The 25,064-nt window shown below is 40.8% G+C and overlaps 1 protein-coding gene across 2 annotated transcripts in view; it reads right to left on the reverse strand.

The window, feature by feature from the left end:
• The window catches only part of HACE1 (HECT domain and ankyrin repeat containing E3 ubiquitin protein ligase 1), a 205,960-nt gene that overhangs the window by 52,172 nt on the left and 128,724 nt on the right, over positions 1–25,064 (reverse strand). For both annotated transcript variants that reach the window (XM_082250000.1, XM_082249999.1), the window contains exons 20-21: positions 23,254–23,385; positions 150–248 (exon numbers count right to left, since the gene is read on the reverse strand). In XM_082250000.1, the coding sequence (XP_082106126.1) occupies positions 150–248; positions 23,254–23,385 (231 nt within the window). The remainder of the gene's footprint in view (positions 1–149; positions 249–23,253; positions 23,386–25,064) is intronic.

Consider the following 25,064-nt stretch of genomic DNA (forward strand, 5'->3'; position numbering starts at 1 on the left):
TGTGTACCGTGACTAGTAATCTACACATCAGCAAACATATTTGTTTAAAAATGTTCTTTTCACTCAAGTATGAAGAAATTATGCATATTAAATCTCAATCCATATATATTCAGTTGCATGACTATGCATATCTTATTAAAGTACTCTACCTGGATTACTGGATCATCTCTCTCATAGCCACTGGTATATTCAGTGTTCTTCATCCAGTCATTCACATCAATTTCAGGCATGCCAGACAGAAGAAGCTCCTTTAATGACAAAAATTGACAGTATGTTGTTTGGCACGTATACTTCCTGTTTTGAAATCTATCCTTTTTAAATAATGCAATGGTGACAGTCACAGCGGCTTGCGTTCCTAAGATATAATTAAAAACACAGCAAAGCGGTGCAAAGACTTGTCTTGAACAGTGAATGCACTACAGGAGTGCATCATTAGGCAGCACTGTCAAAACAAATGACACACACGGCAATAAGGAAATCTGCTGTCCCTAGCTCCACATGGAAGTTTCCAGCTCCAGTGCCACTCTTCCAGAAATAAAAAGCAGAGCATATGTATTACACATATCTTGCACACATATAGAATTCTGTAAATGTAGATAGATACTGGGGGAAAAAAAAATGATTTGCATTTGTATTTTCAGTGGAACACAATTCTTTAATATAACAAGTAACATTCATCCAGCTAAATGGCAATATTTCTACCGGCTGCAAATTGCTGAGCATCACTGGTGACCCAAAAAAAAAAGAGCTTACGGGTGCAGAACTTAACATAGCATGCTTGCTTGCTTAATAATTCAAATGTCTCATTCTTAAAATAAACACCTGGCTCTACAGTTATACGTTCTTAACTCTAAAGGAGTAAAGAACAGCGATAATCTGTCCCTGTGCTCCATATCACACATGGCACAACCTCTGATTTGAACAGAAAAGGAGTCTGTGTACTCAAAAACAAAACTGAGAATATAAAGGATCACGTATTTTTCAGAATGGACTATTTTTCATAATTGAATGTAACATTTTTTCCTTTTTTTTTTGCGGTCTGTGTTCCTCTGGGGAGCTTTACCCCTCTATTTGACAAATTTGACCACTGTAATCAAGACAGAAAAGAAGAGGAAATTCAAGATATGTGGGTTACCATTAGAATAAAAGGTGAGCGATAGTCTTTCAATGGGAAAACCTGCTCCTATGACAACTCACTAAAATTGGAATTCTGTTCACTTCTGCATATCAAGGACACAAAGAAAGGAAATCTCCCCAGAGGGACACAAAAAGCAAAAGAAATCAACAGATAAGAGGTTTTAACCCTTCCTTACTCTAAATCCGCAATTTAACGGATTGTATGCTTTCAAATTCTGTTTGTTGTAGCATATTTTATGGACAGAATTAGACAGCACCGAATGCCAGACTGCAGCAATCAGTATATACAACACACTTCGCATTGCTGCTTTCCAACAAGTCTCACAGCGACTTGTTGCATATCAGCTGTGACACCCAAGTAGCAGATGCTGTTTACACTCAAGCCCTTTAGAAGTGGGATTTCTATTAACTCCCAGAACATGCTGGGTGTATTTACTGGCTTTAGCATTTTAAGATTGGCTGTTAACCATGAAGTTGTGGGAATTAAGGTGCTCCTCACCCATCACCTACCAATGCAAGTTTGCTAAAGGACCACCACCCAGACTGGTCTCTGCAGGAAATGATGAGCCTAGGACCAAAGGCAGGTCCCATACAGAACCAACATTTGAATTCACAATTTTTTAGACATTATCTATACCATTATCCAGCACTACTTGCACACCCATGACTGCAGTAGTCAGACATACATTCATAGCCGAAGTGTTAAAACCAAATCAAGAACAGATCTAAAATCAGTATATGCAAACAGAGACCATGGCATTAGTACACTTTTGTAAGCTATCACCAGGCATTGTAAAATGACATTATAGAACCCATCTCAATGCCTGCCAAAGAGCTGAGGGCAGGAGCTGCAAGAATCCTTGTTATCCTATGATCAGTGTGCATCGAGATTAGGTCTTTCACTGTGATGTAAGCTAGTCAGAGACCATGCCATTAGTATATTTCAGCAAGCTATCACCAGGCACTGTAAAACATAGGACCCATCCCAATGCCTGATAGGGAGCCATGGGCAGGAGCTGCAAAATCTTTGCCAAACTGTGTGTAGTTAGTTGTACCCAATGGCACACCTGTGTGTTTTCAGTGTTAGCCTAGTATCCGTGTACATCCATTTTTTTTTTCTTTTTGGATAGAGTAAGGGATGGTTATAACCCATCAGATTTTTTTGAGCTCTCTCTGTCCCACTGAGAATTCCGTTCACTTCCTGCTCCATAGCCAAAATAGAATGTGAGAGGAAATCCCTCCAAATTGAGGGATCCTGGGGTGTCACCAGGGTCATCAGAACAAATGTCCCCATTAGAAGATCTCCCCTCTATTAGGTCTCATGCACAATGGACCTTTTAACGCTGCTCTTAGACCCCTTTCACACTTGAGCGTTTTTCAGCTCAAAGCTCAACGCTCAGAAATGTTTAACAAGCAAATTTCCATTCATTTCAATGGCCCCAGTTCACATGGAGTGCTATGTTGCCTGTAGCAAAATGCCTATCGCTCAAATAAGTACATGAGCTACTTTTTAGGAAGATTTGAGCATTTGTCCCAATTGACTTTAATGGAAATGCCTGAACAACAAGAAACAAGTGTTTTGTTTTCAGCTCAGACAGCAGCTCCCCTTTTCTAGCATCACTCCACACCTTACACAGGTTTCTATTGGTCACAGCAAGAATGCCTAAATTAAAAACTCCTGAAAAAAACCCATAATAATGCCTATAATATTTGCAAATCTTCCGGAAAAAAAACGCTCAAAAACACATAACACCGCTTAGCTTAAGTGTGAATGTAGCCTTGGGGGCATCTAGCAGAACAAAACCCACTGTTAGAGTGTTGAGGAGTGGCAGCGTTTCGGCAGAAAACCGATTGGCGTGTGTAAACGTGCAGTAACGCTAGGTGTGTTTAGCACTTGAGTGTTAATTCATTATATGGCCAGAAAATAATATTCTGGCCAACGAAATGAATTAACGCTCAAGCGATTGACACACTTACACGCATTCACAAGCATAAAGTGTTTTTTTCTGCCAAAACTCCACTGCTAGGCAAAAAAGAGAAATGTTCAAAGTGTCCAGTGAGAATGAGGCCTTACTGTTCTGGTGTCAGCCCAAAATTTGGCATTTTATTTTGCTTTGACTTTAAATGATAATGGTAAACAGTACAGAGAGGGCGATTCATAATGGGGGCACTGACAGCAATAAAAACTGACACGTGTTCTAATCCCTCTCCACTTCATCCCAAACTGAAAAAAGTTCTGCCTTTAGTTATACTTTAAATGAGTTGAAAAGGCAGGAAGGTTTTTTTTATCTTAATGCATTCTATGCATTAAGATAAAAAGCTTTCTGTGTGAAGCAGCCCCCCCAGCACCCCTAATACTTACCTGTGCCCCCTCTCTGTCCAGTGATGTGTAATAGTCCCTCGGCTGACATACAGCCACAGCACCATTGGCTCCCATGGCTGTCAAATTCAGTGAGTCAATCAGGAGAGAGAGGGGGCGGAGCCAAACGGCAGCTCGTGTCTTAATGGACACACAGAGCTGCAGCTCGGCTGCCCCCATAGCAAACTGCTTGCTGTGGGGGCACTAGATAGGAGGGAGGGGCCAGGAGCAGCAAAGAGGGACCCGAGAAGTGGAGGATTCGGGCGGCTCTGTGCAAAATCAACTGCACACAGGAGGTAAGTATAACATGTTTGTTATTTTTTTATTTTTTTTAAACGAGACTTTACAATTTTACAATCACTTTAAATACTTTCATTATTCAAACTTCGGTACTTTATTTCAACTACTGTAACATTTTAAATTTATAAATACTTTTTTTTTAAAGTGTTACTAAACCCACAACAGTAAAATTAGTCTGTATATGCAGTAAAAATATGCTGGTTATACTTACTGAGGAACCTAAGGGGTTAATCCTCTGCATTGTATAAAGACTGTGAAATTCTGTCTTCTCTGATCCTCCCCTCCTTTAAGTGACTCTATTCCATCCCGTGACAGAACAGAGCATTAGGAGTCAAGCTGCCCATGCTCAGGTTTGGTGTGTATTGCTAAAGAGTTTTTTTTTTTTCTTTGGAGAGTGCATGTGATCAGCACAGGGCCAATTAGCACTGTCCAGACAAAGGGCTAGGGGAGAATGAAAACTCCTCCTACGAGCTTTAACCAGACACTGATAGAAGTCACAAGACTGCTATATACTGCTGATTAGAAAAGGTATTTAGCAGTTTATGTTTACTAAAATAATTGCATTCCCATGTTCTGTGGAAGGCCAGATATAGTGAATGCAGGTTCTTGGTTTAGTAACACTTTAGGCAGTGACATTTAGCACCCCTTTACATTGGAGTAATTTGTTATGCAATTTGACAGGTCAAATTGCTTGACAAGTCGCAGCCTAATCCCGGCAATGGCACTGTTCAAATCAGTGCGGCACCGCACAGATTTGCAAAAGTAGTTCCTGCACTACTTTAGCCAATTTCGGGTTCGACTTTAATAGACATCTGTACATGAAGCCACACAGATGTCTTTCAATTAGCATCCAAAGTTGCACTGACATGCGGCTTTGAAATAGTGCAATTTCAGATGAAGTCGCAAAATGTCAAATAGTCAAAGTGTATTTCCAGTTTAGAACACTTGCCTCTTGCATATGGGCTCCTAGGACTGTGTAACGTAAATTCTGGTGTGTTTCCCCCCCGCCTAGAAAACCCTATGAATGGGATGACATGAATGCCTATGTACAGCTGTACTACAGTGTTCATACAAAAATGAGCATAGAGTACAGGCGCGTGAAAAAGAAAAGATTTTCTTTTTGTTCTTCAGACAAGTGTTTAGTTCATTATATTATACAACTCAAGCAGCTACTGATGTGCTACATAATGCATTATAAACTACTTTGTGTGTGTGCTCTATTGCATCATTACCAAGCTCCATGTTTTAACCCCCTTAAAGCCAGCATTTTCTTTATTTCCAAAAAATAGTGGTATAAATTTACATTACAGGTACATTCAGGAACCACAAGGTTTTCGTATATCTGCAGTATGGTTGCCGTATGATTAATTATTTTAAGCCAGTTAAGGTTTAATTTACAAAGAAATTATGTTGTCAAGCTGAAGTTTACCAATAAAAATAAAAACTCAATCTGTATAGCTTTAAAAGAAAGCTTACCTGTAATAAAAGAGGTTGCATGTTGTACAGGTACCTGGAGAAATCTTCACTGCAGGGTTGCCCTGTTTTCTTCCATCTCTGAATTTCCAGAACGGTAGTGGTTAAAAGCTTTGGGTGCTGCTGTTAGAACATTGAAAGCAATGAAAGATAATTTCCTAATGAAGGAGAAGGGGGCTGGTCTTCGTCAGGAACACTGTTAACCACTACGGGGCCAGAAGTTCAGAGACAGGAAAAGGACGTGACATCCCTGCAGAGATGATCCAGCAACATGGCAGATCCTTCATTGCAGATAAGCTAGCTCACCAAGGCTTTAGAGAATTTTTTTTTTATGGCTAAACTTCAGTTTATGTTTAATAACAATAAAAGCTGTTCTGCGATTAAGCAACTGTCAGTTTTCAAATGGCCACTGACCCTTTGAGATTATTTTACATAGGTCCAGCTGTGACAGTTCTCTTTAAATACATTAAAAAGGCTGATGGGTTTCCTTTCAGTGCCATCTGGGGCCTAGCATTTATTCCCATTCTATGTCGCCTTCTTTCTTCTCCTTCTGGTGGCCTTTGAACTCACTTCTTCTATAGTTGCCCTCCATTTCTCTTCCCTTTTTTTTTTGTTCTCCTTCCAGCCACCTGATTATTTTTCTCAGCATCCCTTCCTCAGTTTTTGAGATATTCCATTTGCAGCTTTTCTGCAGCTACCCTGACAATGTAATTTGCCTATCAGGTGATATGCCTTCCTTGGGTTATTCTGCCTCCCCAGGGCTCCCTTGGTGACCCTGGTATTTTTACTATTTTCTTATCATACATTCTAGCATTCCTATGTAAAATGTTCATATGTGTATACTGAAGACGCTCTCTGTTGTCTCTCTCTGAGATTTCTATGTTTTTGCCGGCAATTGACCGATTTTAAGCACGTTGTATTTTGTGTGTTTTTTTTTTTGTTGCTGCGCAGGCTGTCATTTAGCCACAGATATTGATACTTGATTATCTCTGCAACTGTATTAAGCCTTACCCTTGCATATGTTTGTATAATGCAACTCTTTTTTTTAATAAAGGAATTAAACAAGGCTGAGATTTATTTTTAGAAAACCTCAGCAAAGCCAGGTATAATGAATTGCAAAAAAAAAAAAAAATCAAGTAAAACCAAAATGTTATGTATCCGACAGTGATCTTTTATACTCCCTGGTCATCTCTGGCATTATACTGTTTTCAACTAAAAAAAAAAAAAAAATGTAAAATAATAAACTTCAGCTTGTCGAGAATATTTAAAACCAGTCATGCTCACAATTACAAATGAATATTAATGCATAAAAAAATATATTCTCTTTAAAACTTGCATATTCATTTGTTTAATTGTACAGTGAACCTTTAGCCTTTCAATTGAAAAGTAATTTCAAAATAAAATGTGAGATATAATCCTAATAATAAATGTAAACAATTAATAAGTGTCTTATTTGTCCCCCTGCGAGTGTCGTGATGTGCTCCAGAATTGCATTAGGAAATGATGAGGACTGACTGTGCATATTTATCTTTTGCTAGTTAATAATGTGTATCTTTGCTATGCGCAATGTGCAGTAATGTTGGCTCCCTATCTTGCAATTACAGAAAAGCTTATTTGCATTGGAGCTCTTCACAGCACATTGGATTTATTTACTCAGTAGATTACATTTAGAAGACAATTCAAAATATGCACAGAAAGATAATTGCAGATAATACATTATTAGTCGCATTGTATATATGAAGGTGCATCGCCAGAGCAGAATATTGTGAATATAGCGCTTTGCAACCATACAGCCTGAAAAGGAAAATATAGGTTTTGTAACAAAACACATGGCTTGAACAATTTGTGTTCCGATTATAGCAATTTACAAAAGGGAAATAACCAACATTTATTCTTTCCATGTACTCGTGTTTATTTTCTTACTGTATGTTGTCTCCCACTGTAGCATCATACAGGTAAACAGCATGCATTGGAAGATACCCAAGCAAACCGCTATCAATTACAATAGATCTATATGCATCGTGGGAGTGGAAACCATGAATTCTACAATTAATCCATAATTATATGCACATGGGAAAGGAAGACAGCATACCAGCTCATTAAACTGCATTGTTCATTTTCCACAGATAGTGGGAAGAGAATTCAAACTAATGTACAAAAAGCATCCTATATTTCCTGAGCTTCATTCCACATAAGACCATGCCAAAAAAATGAACATTAGCAGGCTTTTTAATTTGGTAGTGTGATACTTAAAGCCTAGCTCTAGGTTTACTGTGCCTTTAAAAAGTTTATTTGGGCCAAGCTGGCCAAAATAACATTTCCTATTTCTGTTTACTAGCATTGTCTACATACAGTGCTGTCTTTTTTCGGGAGCAGGACACAGACTTCCCGTCCTGCTCCCAGAACAAAATTGAGTTGGTCTGAGTGCTGCTCAGCTATTCATTAGAAGCTTTGTAATCAATGAATGAATACAAAGCTCCTCTGGCTGGCTGAGGTGGAGAGGAAAGCGAATGTCATCACAATCTTCCTGTGAATAGCTGAGCAACACTCAGCCCAACTTTATTTTGCTTCAGGAACAGGACAGGAATTTCACATCCTGCTGCTGGAGCACAACACTGTATACTGTATGTACCTGACGCTACATATACACTGCCCAAAAAAATTTAAGGAACACAGGGTCAAAGAAGGTCCTTAACCCCATCAGCAGGAGCAGTATCTGCTCCTTTGTGCAAGGAAGAACAGAATGAGCACTACCAGAGCCAGCAGGCCACTGGTCTGAATGTCGCTGACCAAACAAACAGAAACAGACTTCATAAAGTTGGCCTGAAGGCCCAACGTCCTCTAGTGGGCCATGTGCTCACTACCTGGCACAGTGGAACTTGATTGGCATTTGCCATTGGACACAAGAATTGGCAGGCCCGCCACTGGCGCCCTGTGCTTTTCACAGATGAGAGCAGGTTCACCCTGAGCACATGTAACAGATGTAAAAGGGTCTGGGGAAGTCGTGGAGAACTTTATGCCGCCTGTAACATTGTTCAGCATGACCGGTTTGGTGGTGGGTTAGTTATGGTCTGGGGAGGAATATCCATGGAGGGACACACAGACCTCTACAGGCTAGATAATGGCACTGCCATTAAGTATTGGGATGAAATCTTTGGACCCACTGTCAGACCCTACGCTGGTGTAGTGGGTCCTGGGTTCCTCCTGATGAACAACAATGCCCGGCTTCACGTGGCGAGAGTATGCAGCCATTTCCTGGAGGATGAAGAAATTAATACCATTGAATGGCCCCCATGCCTGCCTGACCTGAATCCAATAGAACACCTCTGGGACATTATGTTTCAGTCCATCTGACGCCACCAGGTTGCACCTCAGTGTGTTCAGGAGCTCAGTGATGCCCTGGTCCAGATCTGGGAGGAAATACCCCAGGACACCATCCGTCATCTCAAAAAGGAGCATGCCTTGACGTTGTCAGACATGCATACAAGCATGTGGGGATATACAAACTACTAAGTACCATTTTGAGTTGTGCAATGAAATTTCAGCAAAATGGACTAGCCTGCTGCATAATTTTTTCACTTTGATTTTCAGGGTGTCTTTGAATTCAGCCCTCTGTAGGGTGATCATATTAAAGATGTGGTATCCTTTAGTTTCTATCACATTAGCCAGTCTATATTATAGCTATTCAGCAAGATATTTTTTCCTATTGAGATCTGATGTGTTTTCAAAGTGTTCCTTTAATTTATTTGAGCAGTGTTGTTTATACAGCATGTCCAGCAGGCACATCTGTCCATGAAGCAGTTTGTTTGGGTCATCTTGGCCCAAACAAAATTTTTATAGGCACAGTTAACATGGAGTTAGGCTTTAAAGTGACATTAATATTTTCCTTATTCTCTGAAAATAATCCATACACATCCACTACTTAAAGTGGAGCTCCAGGCTCCTTAAAAAATAATTCAAAAGTCAGCAGCCACAAATACTGTAGCAGCCTTTTTCCTACTGCGCATTCACGAGTCTCGCAGCGCCTTGTGAATGATCCAGTAGTCTTTTGGAAACTGTGATGTGCCCCAGAAGACTATGGGAGAAGAAGAGGAGGGGTGGGCAAACATACGGGGCTCAGTTTACAGCAGCAATCTGAACCAGAAGTGGGAGCGGGTACCCGTCAAAACCAGATGCCTGCTACCCCCAAAAGGTGCCAAAAGTGGCAGCGAAGAAGGGGAGGTTGCAAACAAGCAGAGCTTCCCCTTTTCACTGGAGCTCTGCTTTAATGGCCCTATTTGTGAAATTGTTTTACTGCGTTTTTCTGCATTGTTGTAACACCCTCTGTAAGCTCCCGTACTACTTTTCCCCTTACTTTGTTTATTTGGAATGAGCAGTGCATGTTAATTACCATGTGCACTGCTCTATGCATGCTACAAATCCCATAGACCCTAGCCCATCTCTGGAGCAAACAAGAGAGGGTAGCTATGCTATTACATACAGTGGGACCACAGGGAACTAATGTAGTCACCCTCTAACAGGAAGTCAGATCACAGCAGCAAAGAATACTTAAATGTAATTTATTTATTTAAACCAAAGTTTAGTGTGGTAAATTCCTGAAGCATCTAAAACTGTGGTCAAACTGGAATTTGTTGGCTAAAGAAGTGATTGGATCAGCTTTGCGGCCACCCAAATAATTTCTATATGAAAATTCAAAGCCAGCTCTGTAAAAGGTAGTCAAACTCGCTGCTGCATGGTTAGTCTACAGACCAATACTGCTGTTGGGGTATTACAGTATAAAGAAAAAAAATAAGGGAGGGTTAAAGTAACTCTAAGGCTAGGTTCACACATTTGAATGGGCTGACGTGCCCCACAGGAAAGAAGTCCCTTGCACCCTTTTTTAAATTCGCAACCGTACTGCTAACCAAGGTTACCGTGTGGGCTGAAAATTTCCAGTGCAGGCGTCGTGCCATTAAAATTAATGGCACCCGCTCGCGGGTCCCGTGTGGGTGGGTGTAGTAAGTGTAGAAATACATGTGAACTGCCTTACCTGCTAAATATTGTGGGATTCTATTAGGCCAGTGCTCTAATGAAGATAATTTGGCCCTGACCATTTACTTGTCTCCACTGAAGGTAAAGCAATGCAGCTGAGACAACAAGACTGTGGCTGGATAGAGAAGGAGCAACAGCTCATATCTCCAATATGCAAGCTGTGATTGTTAGATTCACAGCATGGTGTAGTGCAATAAATACATTTTCATTTAGCCTAAAGTACTGCCTCCTGCTAGCTGAGCCTGGATGTGGATTTACAGGGGCTTACAGTACGGTAGTACTAAGATATTAATTTAAAAAAAAAAAAAAAAACGAAGGGGATTTTGACTTACCATAAAATCCATTTCTCTGCGTTCATTGACGGGCACAGCTTTTTAGGATTATTGAGCATTGGGTTATTCTGCCCCCTACAGGAGTAGGACACTAGGCAGAAAAAATAACTTGCCTATGGGCAGTCCCAGGAGATATGGAAGTATCTCTGCTACAGGTACTCAGTTTTGTTACAAGCAGTGTCAGAAGTATTACAACTCCATAGTGGGGTGGGTGCTGCATTAAAATGGATTTTTACGGTAAGCCAAAAATCCCATTTTCTTTCGTTCATTGATGGACTCAGCTTTTTAAGATCCTTGACCATTGGGACATCCCAAAGCAGTGCCAAACATGAGGGGTGGGAACAGCAAAAAATTACGAAGGCTAAAACATTAGCCAACCAGGTAACAGGAGGTTAACAAAAAAAAACTGGAGCCCATCTGAACAATACATCCCCAAAGAGGGAACAGCACCTGTAAACAGCAGCCTGCAAAACCTTGCGGCCAAAGGAAGCATCTTCAGATGCCAACACATCCACTTTAAAAAAGTGTGCACAGACAATCGAATAGCTGCCTTTCAAACCTGTGTCACTGACGCCTGATGACAGGAGGTCCAAGAGGCATTAAGAGCCTGAGTAGAATGCGCCTTAACAGGGAAAGGAGGAACCTGACCCTTGATTGAATAGGCCTGAGTCACAGTCGGTCTGATCCATCTTGAAATGGTAACAGAAGAAGCGCACAGTCATTTTCTTGACCCATCCGCGAGTACAAATGGTGAGTATGACATTTCCGAAAAGACTCCGTAGCTGCCAGGTACACCCGAATCGCCTGAACCACATCCAGAGCATGCAACGCAATTTCTTTAGGATGTTTGGGCCTGTGACAAAAAGGAAGGCAACACAATGTCTTCATTCAAATGGAAATCAGAGACTACTTTAGAAAGGAACGACAGACAGGGCGAAGAACCACCTTATCTTTGTGGACCACCAAGTAAGGCTTACAAAAAGATAACGCCGCCAGTTCCAACACCCTGCGAGCAGAGGTGATAGCTACAAAAAAGGCCACCTTCTGGGACAGCGTAAGCAGGGGAATCTCATGAATATTCTCAAAAGGGAGGCTTATGGAGAACTGAAAGCACCAAGTTCAGATCCAAGGGGGCGGTAAGAGAATCTCATGAATATTCTCAAAGGGAGGCTTTTGGAGTACTGAAAGCACCAAGTTCAGATCCCAGGGCGGTAGAGGAGACCGCACTGGAGGAATCAGATGTCGAACCTCTTGAATAAAAAGGTACGCACCAGGGGGTGCGTGGTCAGGGGTCGTTGAAAGAAGACCGCCAAGGCCGACACCTGGCCCTTGATGATACTAAAGGCCAATTTCTGCTCAACCCCCGCGTTGAAGGAAGGTCAAGACCTGAGCCTTTAAAAAAGAAGAGCGAGGGTGAACACCAAGCGACTCACACCATGAAATATATGCTTTCCACGTAAGATGGTACATTTTCCTAAAGGCAGACTTCCTAGCTTTCAGCAGTGTCGGAATCATCGACCCAGGAAAACCTCTGTCCTTCGGCACCTGGCTTTCAACAGCCAAGCCATCAAAGCCAGCGACTGTAAAAGCAGGACAGAAGATTGGGCCTTGAGACAGCAGATCATCCCCGAGAGGCAGTCTCCAAGGGATTTCGGCGACCAGCCACACCAGGTCAGCGTACTAAGACTGGCAAGGCCAGTCTAGGGCCACAAGAATGACCGGAATCCCTTCTGCCTCGATTCTGCACAAGAGCCTCAGCAGAAGCTTGAGAGGAGGGAAAGCGTAGATCAGATGATACTGGCCCACGGGTCCACCAGAGTGCCTGTGGTGTCCGCCAGAGGATCTCGTGACCTTGCCACAAACCTCGATACCTTTCTGTTGAGCTGGGATGCCAACAGATCTACCTCTAAGGTGCCCCACCAGAGACATCTGATGGAACATGTCCGGTTGGAAGGACCACTCCCCTTGGACCAACACCTGCCGACTGAGATAATCCGCCTGCCAGTTTGCCACTCCTGGAATGTGTGCAGTGGAGAGGTCTGGAACGAAGCGAAGAATTCTGCCCAACGGAGAATGCCGTCTACCTCCAGAGTTGTCTTGTTCCACCCTGATGATTGACAGAAGGCACTGCCGTGCCGTTGTCCGACTGAATCCACACTAGAAACCCTTGAAGACAATCCGTCCAGTAATCCAGGTATAGCCTGATCACCCGGAGTTCCAAGACATTTATCCATAGTCTGAACTCTTCCAGTGTCCAAACACCCTGAGCAAAGCGCTGACCCAGGACATCTCCCCACCTGGACAGGCTGGCATCCGTGGTGACCACTGTCCAATACAAGGGGAGGAAAGCATTGCCCTCTCGAAGAGCAGGAGAGCAAAGCCACCAGACCAGAGACCCTTTGGTTTCCCGGCTCAGCCGGATCCAATTGTCCAGAGACTTCGGACACATGTCCCATTTGACAAAGATCTTCCTTTGCAAGGACCTCGCATGGAACTGTGCAAACAGAACCCCCTTAAAGATGGATACCATTAGGCCCAGCACCCGCATGCAAGTCCAGAGGGATGACCATCTGCTGGACAGCAGGAGATGAATCGCAGCATGCAACTTCAAGTTTGGATGAGTTTTTCCAGAGGAAGGAACACTCTGGCAAGAGTCTGACCCAGATAATACAATTTTCTCTTTGGAATCAGAGCAGACTTTTGGTAATTCAGAAGCAAGCCGAACTCCCTCAGGGTCTGATTAGTGATCTCCACGTCATCCATCTGAACCACAGAGAAATCCGCTCGCAAGAGGAAGTCGTCCAGGTAACCCAGTATTAAAATTCCCCTGCTGACGCAGCAACTACAGAACCGAAGCGAACATTTTTTGAAAACCCGAGGAGTGGAGGTGATACCAAAGGGTAACACCACAAACTGATAATGCTCCTCTTCTACAGCAAAGCGAAGGAATCGCTGATGACGGGCACAGAGTGGAATTTGCAAGTAAGCATTTTTGAGGTCGATAGAGGCAAGAAAATCCTCCTGATGTAGGGATGCCACTACCGTGCGAATGGACTCCATCCTGACGCATCTTGCCCATTGGGACCGTAAACAGGTTCAATACACCTTGAAACTGTTCTGAGACCAGAACCGGGACAATCACATCCTGAAGCAGCAGGTCTTGTACCGCCCCAAACAGAGCTTGCAATTGGTCAGGGGACAGGTGCACATTGGAAGGAAAGAACCTTTCCGAAGGGTAAGAAAGAAACTCGATCTTTTAGCCGGACTGTATCACTTCGTGGACCCATTTGTCTTGCACCAAGGAGGTCCACAGGTCCAGAAACCAGTGAAGAAGTCCCCCCACCCAGGGACGTGTGAGGGTGCACCTTCATGCTTAAGGAGCCTTGTCTGTGGGTCTAGAGAATCCCTCTCTCAGCTTGCCAGACCAGGGCCGCTTGGAACCTCCCATGGTATTGAAAGGTTTTGAACCCTTATGGGAGGACCCTGAGGGACGAAAAAAAATTCCTTACAAAATTCCTGGGCCCAATAGGGTGGTTGAATCCCCATATTTAAGCTTTACAGGGCAGAGTGAAATGTGTTGAGGGCATGGCCTGGCTAGAGTCTGGGCTGAGGTTGCCATTCATCTCACTTCATGCACATGGGTCTGCTTCATGATGTGCGGCTTATGCATCTTTTCGTTTGACAATGCCGCAGCTTGGAGCTAGGACGAGCCCCCTATCCCTGCCTGCACTCACAGCAGTCTAGTTGGACTTTACCTCTCTACCTGAGTAGCACCTAATATTTGTCTTTTTTTGGTCACAGTGGTTGAAGACCTGGCACCTAGAAGAAACTGGGGAAAAGATGTTGGCGCCAGCAAGGTAGCTCGCTGACAATGCACCACTGGAACAGAAGTGAGTAATTGTGGACTTTGGTTCGGCTTTAATTTTGGGTCTACGTGAAAAATCAAAAAAGGCATATGAAGGCAAAAAAGGCATAGTCTGTCACTTGAATTAGCACATCTATTATTGCTTGTCTGAGCCATCCTGTAAAAGGTTTATCACTTTTTATTCTTGCATGTAGTTCACTATTTTTCCGTTTTTTGTAACACAAAAAAATAAAACACTTATTAGAGTGGTGGGTCCTTACAACAGTCCATTTTATTAATGTGTTTTAAACATGGAAAAAACCTTTTGCTGAAACTCTTCTAAACCTTTCTTGTCTTTTAATTAAAGTTTCTGTTCCTTTATTTAAACTTCCCTATCTATATTAGAATAAATAACATTTTCACCCTATTACAGGAAGCAGAGACACAACAGTTCTACTGAAAAGGTCAACAGGGGACAACACCATGTTATATCGGGATTAAAAAACAGCTGTTTCCCCAAAATGTGGGGTCCAAGTATAGTTCCCAAGGTTTCACTGCTTCTATTGTTCTAGTAGTATAAGGCAGTAAAGAGGTTGATGGAAGAATCTGATAACAACTAGCAAGCAGAAAAACTTCTCCAAAAGAGATCTCACCGAGTAGGGTAGGGTTATAGGGATACGCCTAAGAGCGGTTTGTCTAATACCTTTACCAGTATCCAGTCACCTAAAAAGGTAGAAGCCGGTAACCCAGGGTCTCTGAACATTTAGCCTGTGTCCTGTACATACATTATATACAGTATGTAATTTTATTTTGCCCATACATCTGGTTCAAAGTAAACATGTCAGACATATAAGCAAATAAAACGGATTGTATCATGAATAGAATGGGAATATGGATGAACCAGTTTAGTAAAACTGCGTGTCAAATTTCAGGTATAGGCAGGTGAAGTCAAATGAACATCTAAAGCTGGCCATAGACAGATCAAAATGTGTCCGTTTCAGCAGGGACGAGACGGGACAAATGCTGATCAGTGGGTGCCTGTCCCTGCATGACAGAAGTCAATAATTTGTGTGGATGGAGGAAACCGTGTTTTTGTTTTGTTTTTTCATTCAGCCTGACTTAACAAAAAAAATATATGTATAAAGATACCCATCTATTCCCAGCTTACATATCCTGTAAAAGTAAAGTCTGGTAATGCCTGTATCTTTGGATCTACTGATAGATTTTTTACAAGCAGTTCATTAGCTAAACTTTGCATGAGCATTTTTAAACATACATCTAGTTAGATTCAGCCTGGAAAAATTATGGAAAATCCAAAATTGCTCGAGTTTATAGCTAATTGGTGTGCATAGGGCTGCAAGCTAATGGGAAATGGCATGTACCCCAATAGAATGTTTGGGCAGATCTTAAGTTAAATGACACAATGCTATCTCCATATGATGTGCTTAACTGAATCACAGCTCAGTCAATATAAATAGGATGAAATATTGCATTGGACAAAAAGTATATTACTGTATAGCAGCACCTACTGATAATCACACCCAGCTAAACTGCATTTTATTTGGGTGCTGAGAGACTAAGCATAAATGTAGTCATAAATTTTAGTATTCATTTTTGGAAAACAAAAGCAGGCACATGCGTGTACATTTCTTCATATTTTAGTAATAGTAGTATGTTATTTTGAGCCACAATTTGACTTTAAGTAATTATTCTAGTAATTTGTGTGGAAAAACAAGATTTTTGTAAGATCTTACCGTAACATCTATTTCTCTGAAGTCCATTGACAGACACAGCCTCCATCTTCATTAGCCATTGGGTTATGCTGCCCCCTGCAGGAGTAGTTCTAGGCAGGAAAAATGTTAATCTCCGCGCCCATAGGGCTGTCCCCACAGGCATTACCCACACACCCTCTGCTCCAGTTTAGTTGTAAGCAGTGAAGAAGAGAGAAAAAAACATCCCCATATCAGAGGGGCGGGTGCTGAGTCTGTCAATGGACTTCAGAGAAACAGATTTTATGGTAAGATCTTACAAAAATCTTGTTTTCTCTATAGTCTATTGACAGACGCAGCCTCTATCTTTATTAGCCATTGGGATGTCCCAAAGCAGTGTAGGTATGAAGATTGGGAAGAACGCAAACAGATAGTAACGTAAACTCCAAAGGCTAAACTTAGCCAACTGGGTAATATGAAGCTCAACCAAAACAACAGGAGCTCACCCAGGCGAAAAAACCCCTAAGAGAAACAAAACATTCTCTTACGAAATAGCAGCCTACAAAACCTTGCGGCCAAAAGAGGCATGCGAAGATGCCAACAAATCCACCTTGTAGAATTTTGTAAAGGTGCGCACAGACGACCAAGTCACTGCCTTACAAAATTGTACAACAGAGGCCTGATGGCGAAAAGCCCAAGAGGCACTCAGCACTCTAGTATGCGCCTTCACAGGGAAAGGAGGAACCTGACCCTTGAGTGAATAAGCCTGAACAGCCGTCTGCCTGATCCATCTTGATATGGTTACAGCTGATGCAGCCAAACCTTTTCAAGGTCCGTCCATAAGGACAAAGAGAGAGTCCATTTTCCTAAAAGACTCAGTAACCATCAGATAAACCTTTATCGTCCGAACCCCATCCAAAGAGTGTAAAGCAAATTCCTTGGGATGCTTAGGCTTAGGACATAAGGAAGGCAACACAATGTCTTTCCTTCTATAGGCAGAAACAAACTGGTTTGCTGGAGCAGAGGGTGTGTGGGTAATGCCTGTGGGGACAGCCCCGTTAAATTTTTCCTGCCTAGAAATACTGCTGTAGGGGGCAGCATAACCCAATGGCTAATGAAGATGGAGGCTGCGTCTGTCAATGGACGATAGAGAAATAAATATATGTATATATACACACACACACATACATATATACAAAATAAATATAAATATATATATATATATATATATATATATATATACATATATACACACACACACACATACACAGTGGATATTAAAAATCTACACACCCCTGTTTAAATGTCAGGTTTCTGTAATGTAAAAAAATTAGACAAAGATAAATAATTTCAAAACCTTTACTACCTTTAATGTGACCTATAAACTGTACCAATCAATTGTGGGTGGGGGGGGGGATTTGTAAAAATAAAAAAAATTAAATAAATAATGTTGTGCACACCCACACTTATAACTGGGGATGTAGCTGTGTTCAGAGTTAAGCAATCACATTCAGAGTCATGTTAAATAGGAGTCAGTACACACCTGCCATCATTTAAAGTGCATCTGATTAACCCCATATAAAGTTCAGCTGTTCTAGTAGGTCTTTCCTGACATTTTCATAGTCGCATCCTACAGCAAAAGCCATGGTCTGCAGAGAGCTTCCAAAGATCTCATTGTTAAAAAGGTATCAGTCAGGAGAAGGATACAAAATTTCCAAGACATTATTATATATACCATGGAACACAGTGAAGACAGTCATTATCAAGTGGAGAAAATATGGCACAACAGTGGCATTACCAAGAACTGACGTTCCTCCAAAATTGATGAAAAGACGAGAAGAAAACTGGTCAGGGAGGCTGCCAACAGGACTACAGAAACAAAAAAGGAACTTCAGGAATATCTAGCAAGTACTGGCTGTGTGGTACATGTGACAACAATCTCCCATATTCTTCATATGTCTGGGCTATGGGGTAGAGTGTCAAGACAGAAGCCATTTCTTATGGAGAAAAACATCCAAGCCTGGCTACATTTTGTAAAAACACTTCTGACGTCTCCAAAAAGCATGTGGGAAAATGTTTTATGCATGGTTGAACATTTGTGCCAAAAGAAATATTTGGCGCAAAAACAACACTGCACAACACCAAAAGAACACCATTACCCACAGTGAAGCATGGTGGATGCCGCATCATGCTTTGGGGTGGTTTTTCTTCAGATGGAACAGGGGCCTTAGTCAAGGAAAGGAAATTATGAACAGTTCCAAATACCAGTCAATATTGGCACAAAATCTTTAGGCTTCTGCTAGAAAGCTGAACATGAAGAGGAACTTCATCTTTCAGCATGACAATGACCCAAAGCATACATCAAAATCAACAAAGGAATGGCTTCACCAGAAGATTAAAGTTTTGGAATGGCCCAGCCAGAGCCCAGAACTAAATCAGATTGAAAATCTGTGGGGTGATCGGAAGAGGGCTGTGGACAGGAGATGCCCTTGCAATCTGACAGATTTGGAGTGTTTTTGCAAAGAAGAGTGGGCAAATATTGCCAAGTAAACATGTGCAATGCTGTTATAACCAAAAAGACTAAGTGCTGTAATAAAATCAAAAGGGGCTTCAACAAAGTATTAGTTTAAGGGTGTGCACACTTATGCAACTATATTATTTTAGTTTTACTTCCCTCCACCTAAAAAAAAAAAAAAAAATCAGTTTGTTGTTCAACTGAGTTGTACACAGTGTTAATTTTGGCAGCAAATTTCAATTTAGTTTTAGTCTTAGTCTTAGGACTAAAATGGCATTTTAGTTTTAGTCCCATTTTAGTCTTCTGCAAGTGTTTTAGTTTTAGTCGTATTTAGTCGACTAAAACTCCAGTATATTTTAGTCGACTAAAACGCCCTACATTTTAGTCGACTAAAACTCATTTTAGTCATCTATAATCGAATGGGTGTAGTTCAATTGTAATTTGTAATGCTTTATTTAAGCATTTCTCTACAATTTCCAAACTCATTATATACTACTGCTGGTCCTGGAGTGAAAAATCTAATATGTTATTATTTATGCTTTGAGCATGCACCAGTGTTAATTTTTGGCAGCAAATTTCGATTTAGTTTTAGTTATAGTCTTTTGACTAAAATGCCATTTTAGTTTTAGTCATATTTTAGTCTTAAGACTAAAATGCCATTTTAGTTTTAGTCGTATTTTAGTCATCGGAATTGTGTTAGTCGACGAAAACGTTTTAGTCGGTTTTAGTCGACGAAATTAACACTGGTTGTACAGTTTATAGGTAACAAAGGTGGAAAAAGTTCTGAAATGATTTGTCTTTGTCTCATTTGTTTAAATTACAGAAACCTGACATTTTAACAGGGGTGTGTAGACTTTTTATATGCACTCTGTGTAATCTATCTATATATCTATATCTATATATATATATATATATATACACACATATATACATATGCATACATATACACACAGTTGTGCTCATAAGCTTACATACCCTGCAGGAATTTATGATTTCTTGGGCATTTTTCAGAGAAAATGAATGATAACACAAAAACTTTTCTTTCACTCGTGGTTAGTGTTTGGCTGAAGCCATGTATTATCAATCAACAGGGTTTACTCTTTTTAAATCATAATGACAACAGAAACTACCCAAATGACCCTGATCAAAAGTTGACATATCCTGGTAATTTTAGCCTGATAACATGCACATAAGTTGGCACAAAGGGGTTGGCTATTAAAGGTAACCATCCTCACCTGTGATCTGTTTGCTTGTAATTAGTGTGTGTGTATAAAAGGTCCAATGAGTTTCTGGACTCCTGACAGACCCTTGAATCTTTCATCCAGTGCTGCACTGATGTTTCTGGATTCTGAGTCATGGGGACAGCAAAATAATTGTCAAAGGATCTGCAGGAAAAGGTAGTTGAACTGCATAAAACAGGAAAGGGATATAAAAAGATATCCAAGGAATGGAGAATGCCAGTCAGCAGTGTTCAAACTCTAATCAAGTGGAAAATGAGGGATTCTGTTGAAACCAAACCACGGTCAGGTAGACCAACTAACATTTCAGCCACAACTGCCAGGAAAAAAAAAAACCCACAAATAACTTCAGGTGAAATACAGGACTTGCTTAAAACATGTGGTGTGGCTGTTTCACGATGCACAGTAAGGAGGCCCTTGAAGAACAGAGGGGCTGCATGGTCGCCAGAAGAAAGCCATTAATACACAAATGCCACAAAGTATCCCGCTTACAACACCCCAAACAGCACAGAGACAAGCCTCAAACCTTCTGCCACAAAGTCATTTGGAGTGATGAGACTAAAATTTAGCTTTTTGGCCACAACCAAAAAACGCTACAATTTGGAGAGGAGTCAACAAGGCCTATGATGAAAGGTACACCATTCCTACTGTGAAACACAGAGGTGGCTCACTGATGTTTTGGGGATGTGTGAGCTACAAAGGCACAGGAAATTTGGCCCGAATTGATGACAAGATGAATACGGTATGTTATCAAAAAACACTGGAGGAAAATTTGCATTCATCAGCCCGGAAGCTGCGCATAGGACATACTTGGACATTTCAACATGACAATAATCCTAAACACAAGGCCAAGTCGACCTGTCATTGGCTACAGCAGAATAAAGTGAAGGCTCTGGAGTGGCCTCTCAGTCTCCTGACCTCAATATCATTGAGCCACTCTGGGGAGATCTCAAACGTGCAGTTCATGCCAGACGGCCCAAGAATTTACAGGAACTGGAGGCTTTTTGCCAGGAAGAATGGGCAGCTTTACCATCTGAGAAGATAAAGAGCCTCATCCACAAATACCACAGAAAACTTCAAGCTGTCATTGATGTTAAAGGGGGCAATACAAGTTATTAAGAACTGGGGTATGTAAACTTCGATCTGGGTAATTTGGGTAGTTTCTGTTGTCATTATGACTTAAAAAAAGTAAACACAGCCAATTGATAACAAATGGCTTCAGCCAAACACTAACCATGAGTGAAAGAAGAGTTTTTGTGTTATTCATATTCTCGGGAAAATGGCCAAGAAATCAAATTCTGCCAGGGTATGTAAACTTATGAGCACAACTGTGTGTGTATATATATATATATATATATATATATATATATATATATACACACACATATACACACACATACACAGTATCTCACAAAAGTGAGTATACCCCTCACATTTTTGTAAATATTTTATTATATCTTTATATGTGACAACACTGAAGAAATGGCACTATGCTACAATGTAAAATACAGAGTGTACAGCTTATATAACAGAATAACTTTGCTGTCCCCTCAAAATAACAACACACAGCCTTTAATGTCTAAAACGCTGGCAACAAAAGTGAGTACACCCCTAGGTAATAAGGTCTAAATTGGGCCCAAAGTGTCAATATTTTGTGTGGCCACCATTATTTGCCAGCACTGTCTTAACCCTCTTGGGCATGGAGTTCACCAGAGCTTCACAGGTTGCCACTGGAGTCCTCTTCTACTCCTCCATGGCGACATCACAGAGCTGGTGGATGTTAGAGACCTTGCGCTCCTCCACCTTCCGTTTGAGGATACCCCACAGATGCTCAATAGGGTTTAGGACTGGAGACATGCTTGGCCAGTCCATCACCTTAACCCTCAGCTTCTTTACCAAGGCAGTGGTCCTCTTGGAGGTGTGTTTAGGGTCGTTATGTTGGAATACTGCCCTGCGGCCCAGTCTCCAAAGGGAGGGGATCATGCTCTGCTTCAGTATGTCACAGTACATGTTGGCATTCATGGTTCCCTCAATGAACTGTAGCTCCCCAGTGCCGGCAGCACTCATGCAGCCCCAGACCATGACACTCCCACCACCATGCTTGACTGTAGGCAAAACACACTTGTCTTTGTACTCCTCATCTGGTTGCCACCACACATGCTTGACACCATCTGAACCAAGTAAGTTTATCTTGGTCTCATCAGACCACAGGACATTGTTCCAGTAATCCATGTCCTTAGCCTGCTTGTCTTCAGAAATCTGTTTGCGGGCTCTCTTTAGAAGAGGCTTCTGGAACGACAGCCATGAAGACCAATTTGATGCAGTGTGTGGCGGATGGTCTGAGTACTGACAGGCTGACCCCCCCACCCCTTCAACCCCTGCAGCAATGCTGGCAGCACTCATACATCTATTTCCCAAAGACAACCTCTGGATATGATGCTGGGCACATGCACTCAACTTCTTTGGTCGACCATGCCGAGGACTGTTCTGAGTGGAACCTGTCCTGTTTAACCACTGTATGGTCTTGACCACCATGCTGCAGCTCAGTTTCAGGGTCTTGGCAATCTTCTTATAGCCTAGGCCATCTTTATGTACAGCAACAATTCTTTTTTTCAGATCCTCAGAGAGTTCTTTGCCATGAGGTGCCATGTTGAACTTCTAGTAAACAGCATTAGAGAGAGAGCGATAAAACACCAAATTTAACACACCTGTTCCCCATTCACATCCGAGACCTTGTAACACACATGACACCGGGGAGGGAAAATGGCTAATTGGACCAAACTTTTACGTTTCCAGTTAGGGGTGTACTTCCTTTTGTTGCCAGTGGTATAGACAATAATGGCTGTGTGTTGAGTTATTTTAAGGGGACCGCAAATTTACACTGTTATACAAGCTGTACACTCACTACTTTACATTGTTGCAAAGTGTCATTTCTTCAGAGTTGTCACATGAAAAGATATAATAAAATATTTACAAAAATGTGGGGGTTGTACTCACTTTTGTGAGAATATATATATATATATATATATATATATATATATATATATATATATATATACATACATACATACATACACAAATACATATACATACATATACATCCACACACAAACACACACAGGTTTCTAATGAATGTTAATTCACGGTTTGCGTATTTTAAATACACTAAAGTTTAACATTCAAAGAAAATTTTTTTTTTTTTCTTCTATAAACACAGAAAAATAATGTAAATTGTAAAAGGTTTCTTGTGAAAGCCACTACAAAATATTGATCGACATTTTCAAGTAAAAATACACAATGAAAAATTCAGCTCACCAATTCAAACTCATCAAACAGCTGTATTAGAGATGGCGGTATAAACATATGGAAGCCCTGTAAAAATCCATTGATTTGTGGCTGAATGGCTCTTGTCATTCGAAGTTCAGTAACAAGCTGGACATACTCTGCCTGAAAAAAGAAAAATTCCACAATTGGCAAAAGTGCTGTCTGATGGCTACTATAGTAACTTATAATCGAAACAATGCTTTACACTTTTTTTTTATACTCAGGAAACCATAATGAAAATGATTAGTGAAAAACACCACAATTGTCATGAAAACGGTTCTCTCATTTTGCATAATTTTTCCTGTCGCCAACAACTAGGCTTCAAGGACTGCTGCATATTAGGCATAGCACTATTGTGTACCACAAATAATTTTTTAAGATAACATTTTTAAACACGACTGCAAATTACTGAAAGTACAAATAAATGCATCCTAAATATCGTATAATAAGATTAAGCTTGCAACATAAGATAAGAAAACTTACAGAGATACAGTGACACCTAGTGGAAGGCCAAGAGTATATTTGCTGAAAAGGACTACAGAAAGGCTATTCAACATAATCCAAAATATAGCTTTACGATCTAAAAACAATGAGTGGCTTTATAAATAATAGTAAAATCAGGGCACTTAAGTCCACATACTAGCACCTTATGATTCACATCACCTCTAAGAAAGATTATTCATGTGCCAATGCTTTCATTCAGTGGCTAAGACATTAAACAACACAACAAAGCCATCCACAGCAGCAAACAGACAAAGAAACCATACCATTATCCGCATTTAATTTGCCACATACATGCCATGCATTCAGTGGTGACTTTGCAGCTAGATTGTTGACCCAAATATCATTGAGCTTATGTAGAATCAAATGTTGAAACAAAACAAAAAATAAATATATAATAATTTTATAGTTACAGTACACATGCTTTTATTCCACTTTCAAGAATAGTACTGTAAAACAGATATACATGCTAAATGTAACTATACATTCTTGCCAGAAAGGATCACGAGTGTGCATAGCACTTAATTCCCTCTAGTGAAGATTAGTAAATATGCAGACTGATCCATAGTATTAGTTCCTACAGCATTCTGAGACTGCATTTTTACAATATAGAATTGCAATGTGCACACACGATTTATTGGGGGAAAAAAAGGACATTGCAAAGTAACTAATGATATATAATTTTGCAGAGCTGTGACTACACTAGATGGAAGAAAGTTAAAATTTGCTTGGGTGCTGTAGCTGTACAATAATGTTCTTTGCATTAATATTAAAGGCCATTAGGTGTACCTTTCATGAATGTGTTCAGCTGGCCTGTGACAAAACAAATGAATGGGATAATGACATTTGGTTTCCTGCAATACAATTACACTGAGAAAACAACATTTAGTAGAATGGTGCTGCTATTATTAAAGCGTGTATTTGGGAATGTAGCAGCAGCTTGAATTCTGTATGTCAAGTGCTCTGACATTAACAAAGTCAGTGATCCAGAAGCTGCACTGCATGTCCTATATGAATGATGAATTGTTATTCAATGCACCCTTTATATTTCTCTGCAGTAGATCTAGAATACATCTAAACAATGTGTATATCTTTTGCTTCTGTAGAGAAAAAAAAAACTACCATAGACACAACATGCATGGTAATTGAATTCCATTATATACCTCAATAGGAAAGCTTTTTAAATCATTACAAATGAGAAAAGGCTATTCATGTTTATTAATGGGCAATGGCTCATATCAGCAAAGTCAACAATGTGCCCAAATACAACAGCAGCTCTGTCATGGTGTCAGCTGGGGGCT

Source organism: Pelophylax lessonae, assembly GCF_965119305.1.
Source record: "Pelophylax lessonae genome assembly, chromosome: 3".
NCBI classification, from domain to species: domain Eukaryota; kingdom Metazoa; phylum Chordata; class Amphibia; order Anura; family Ranidae; genus Pelophylax; species Pelophylax lessonae.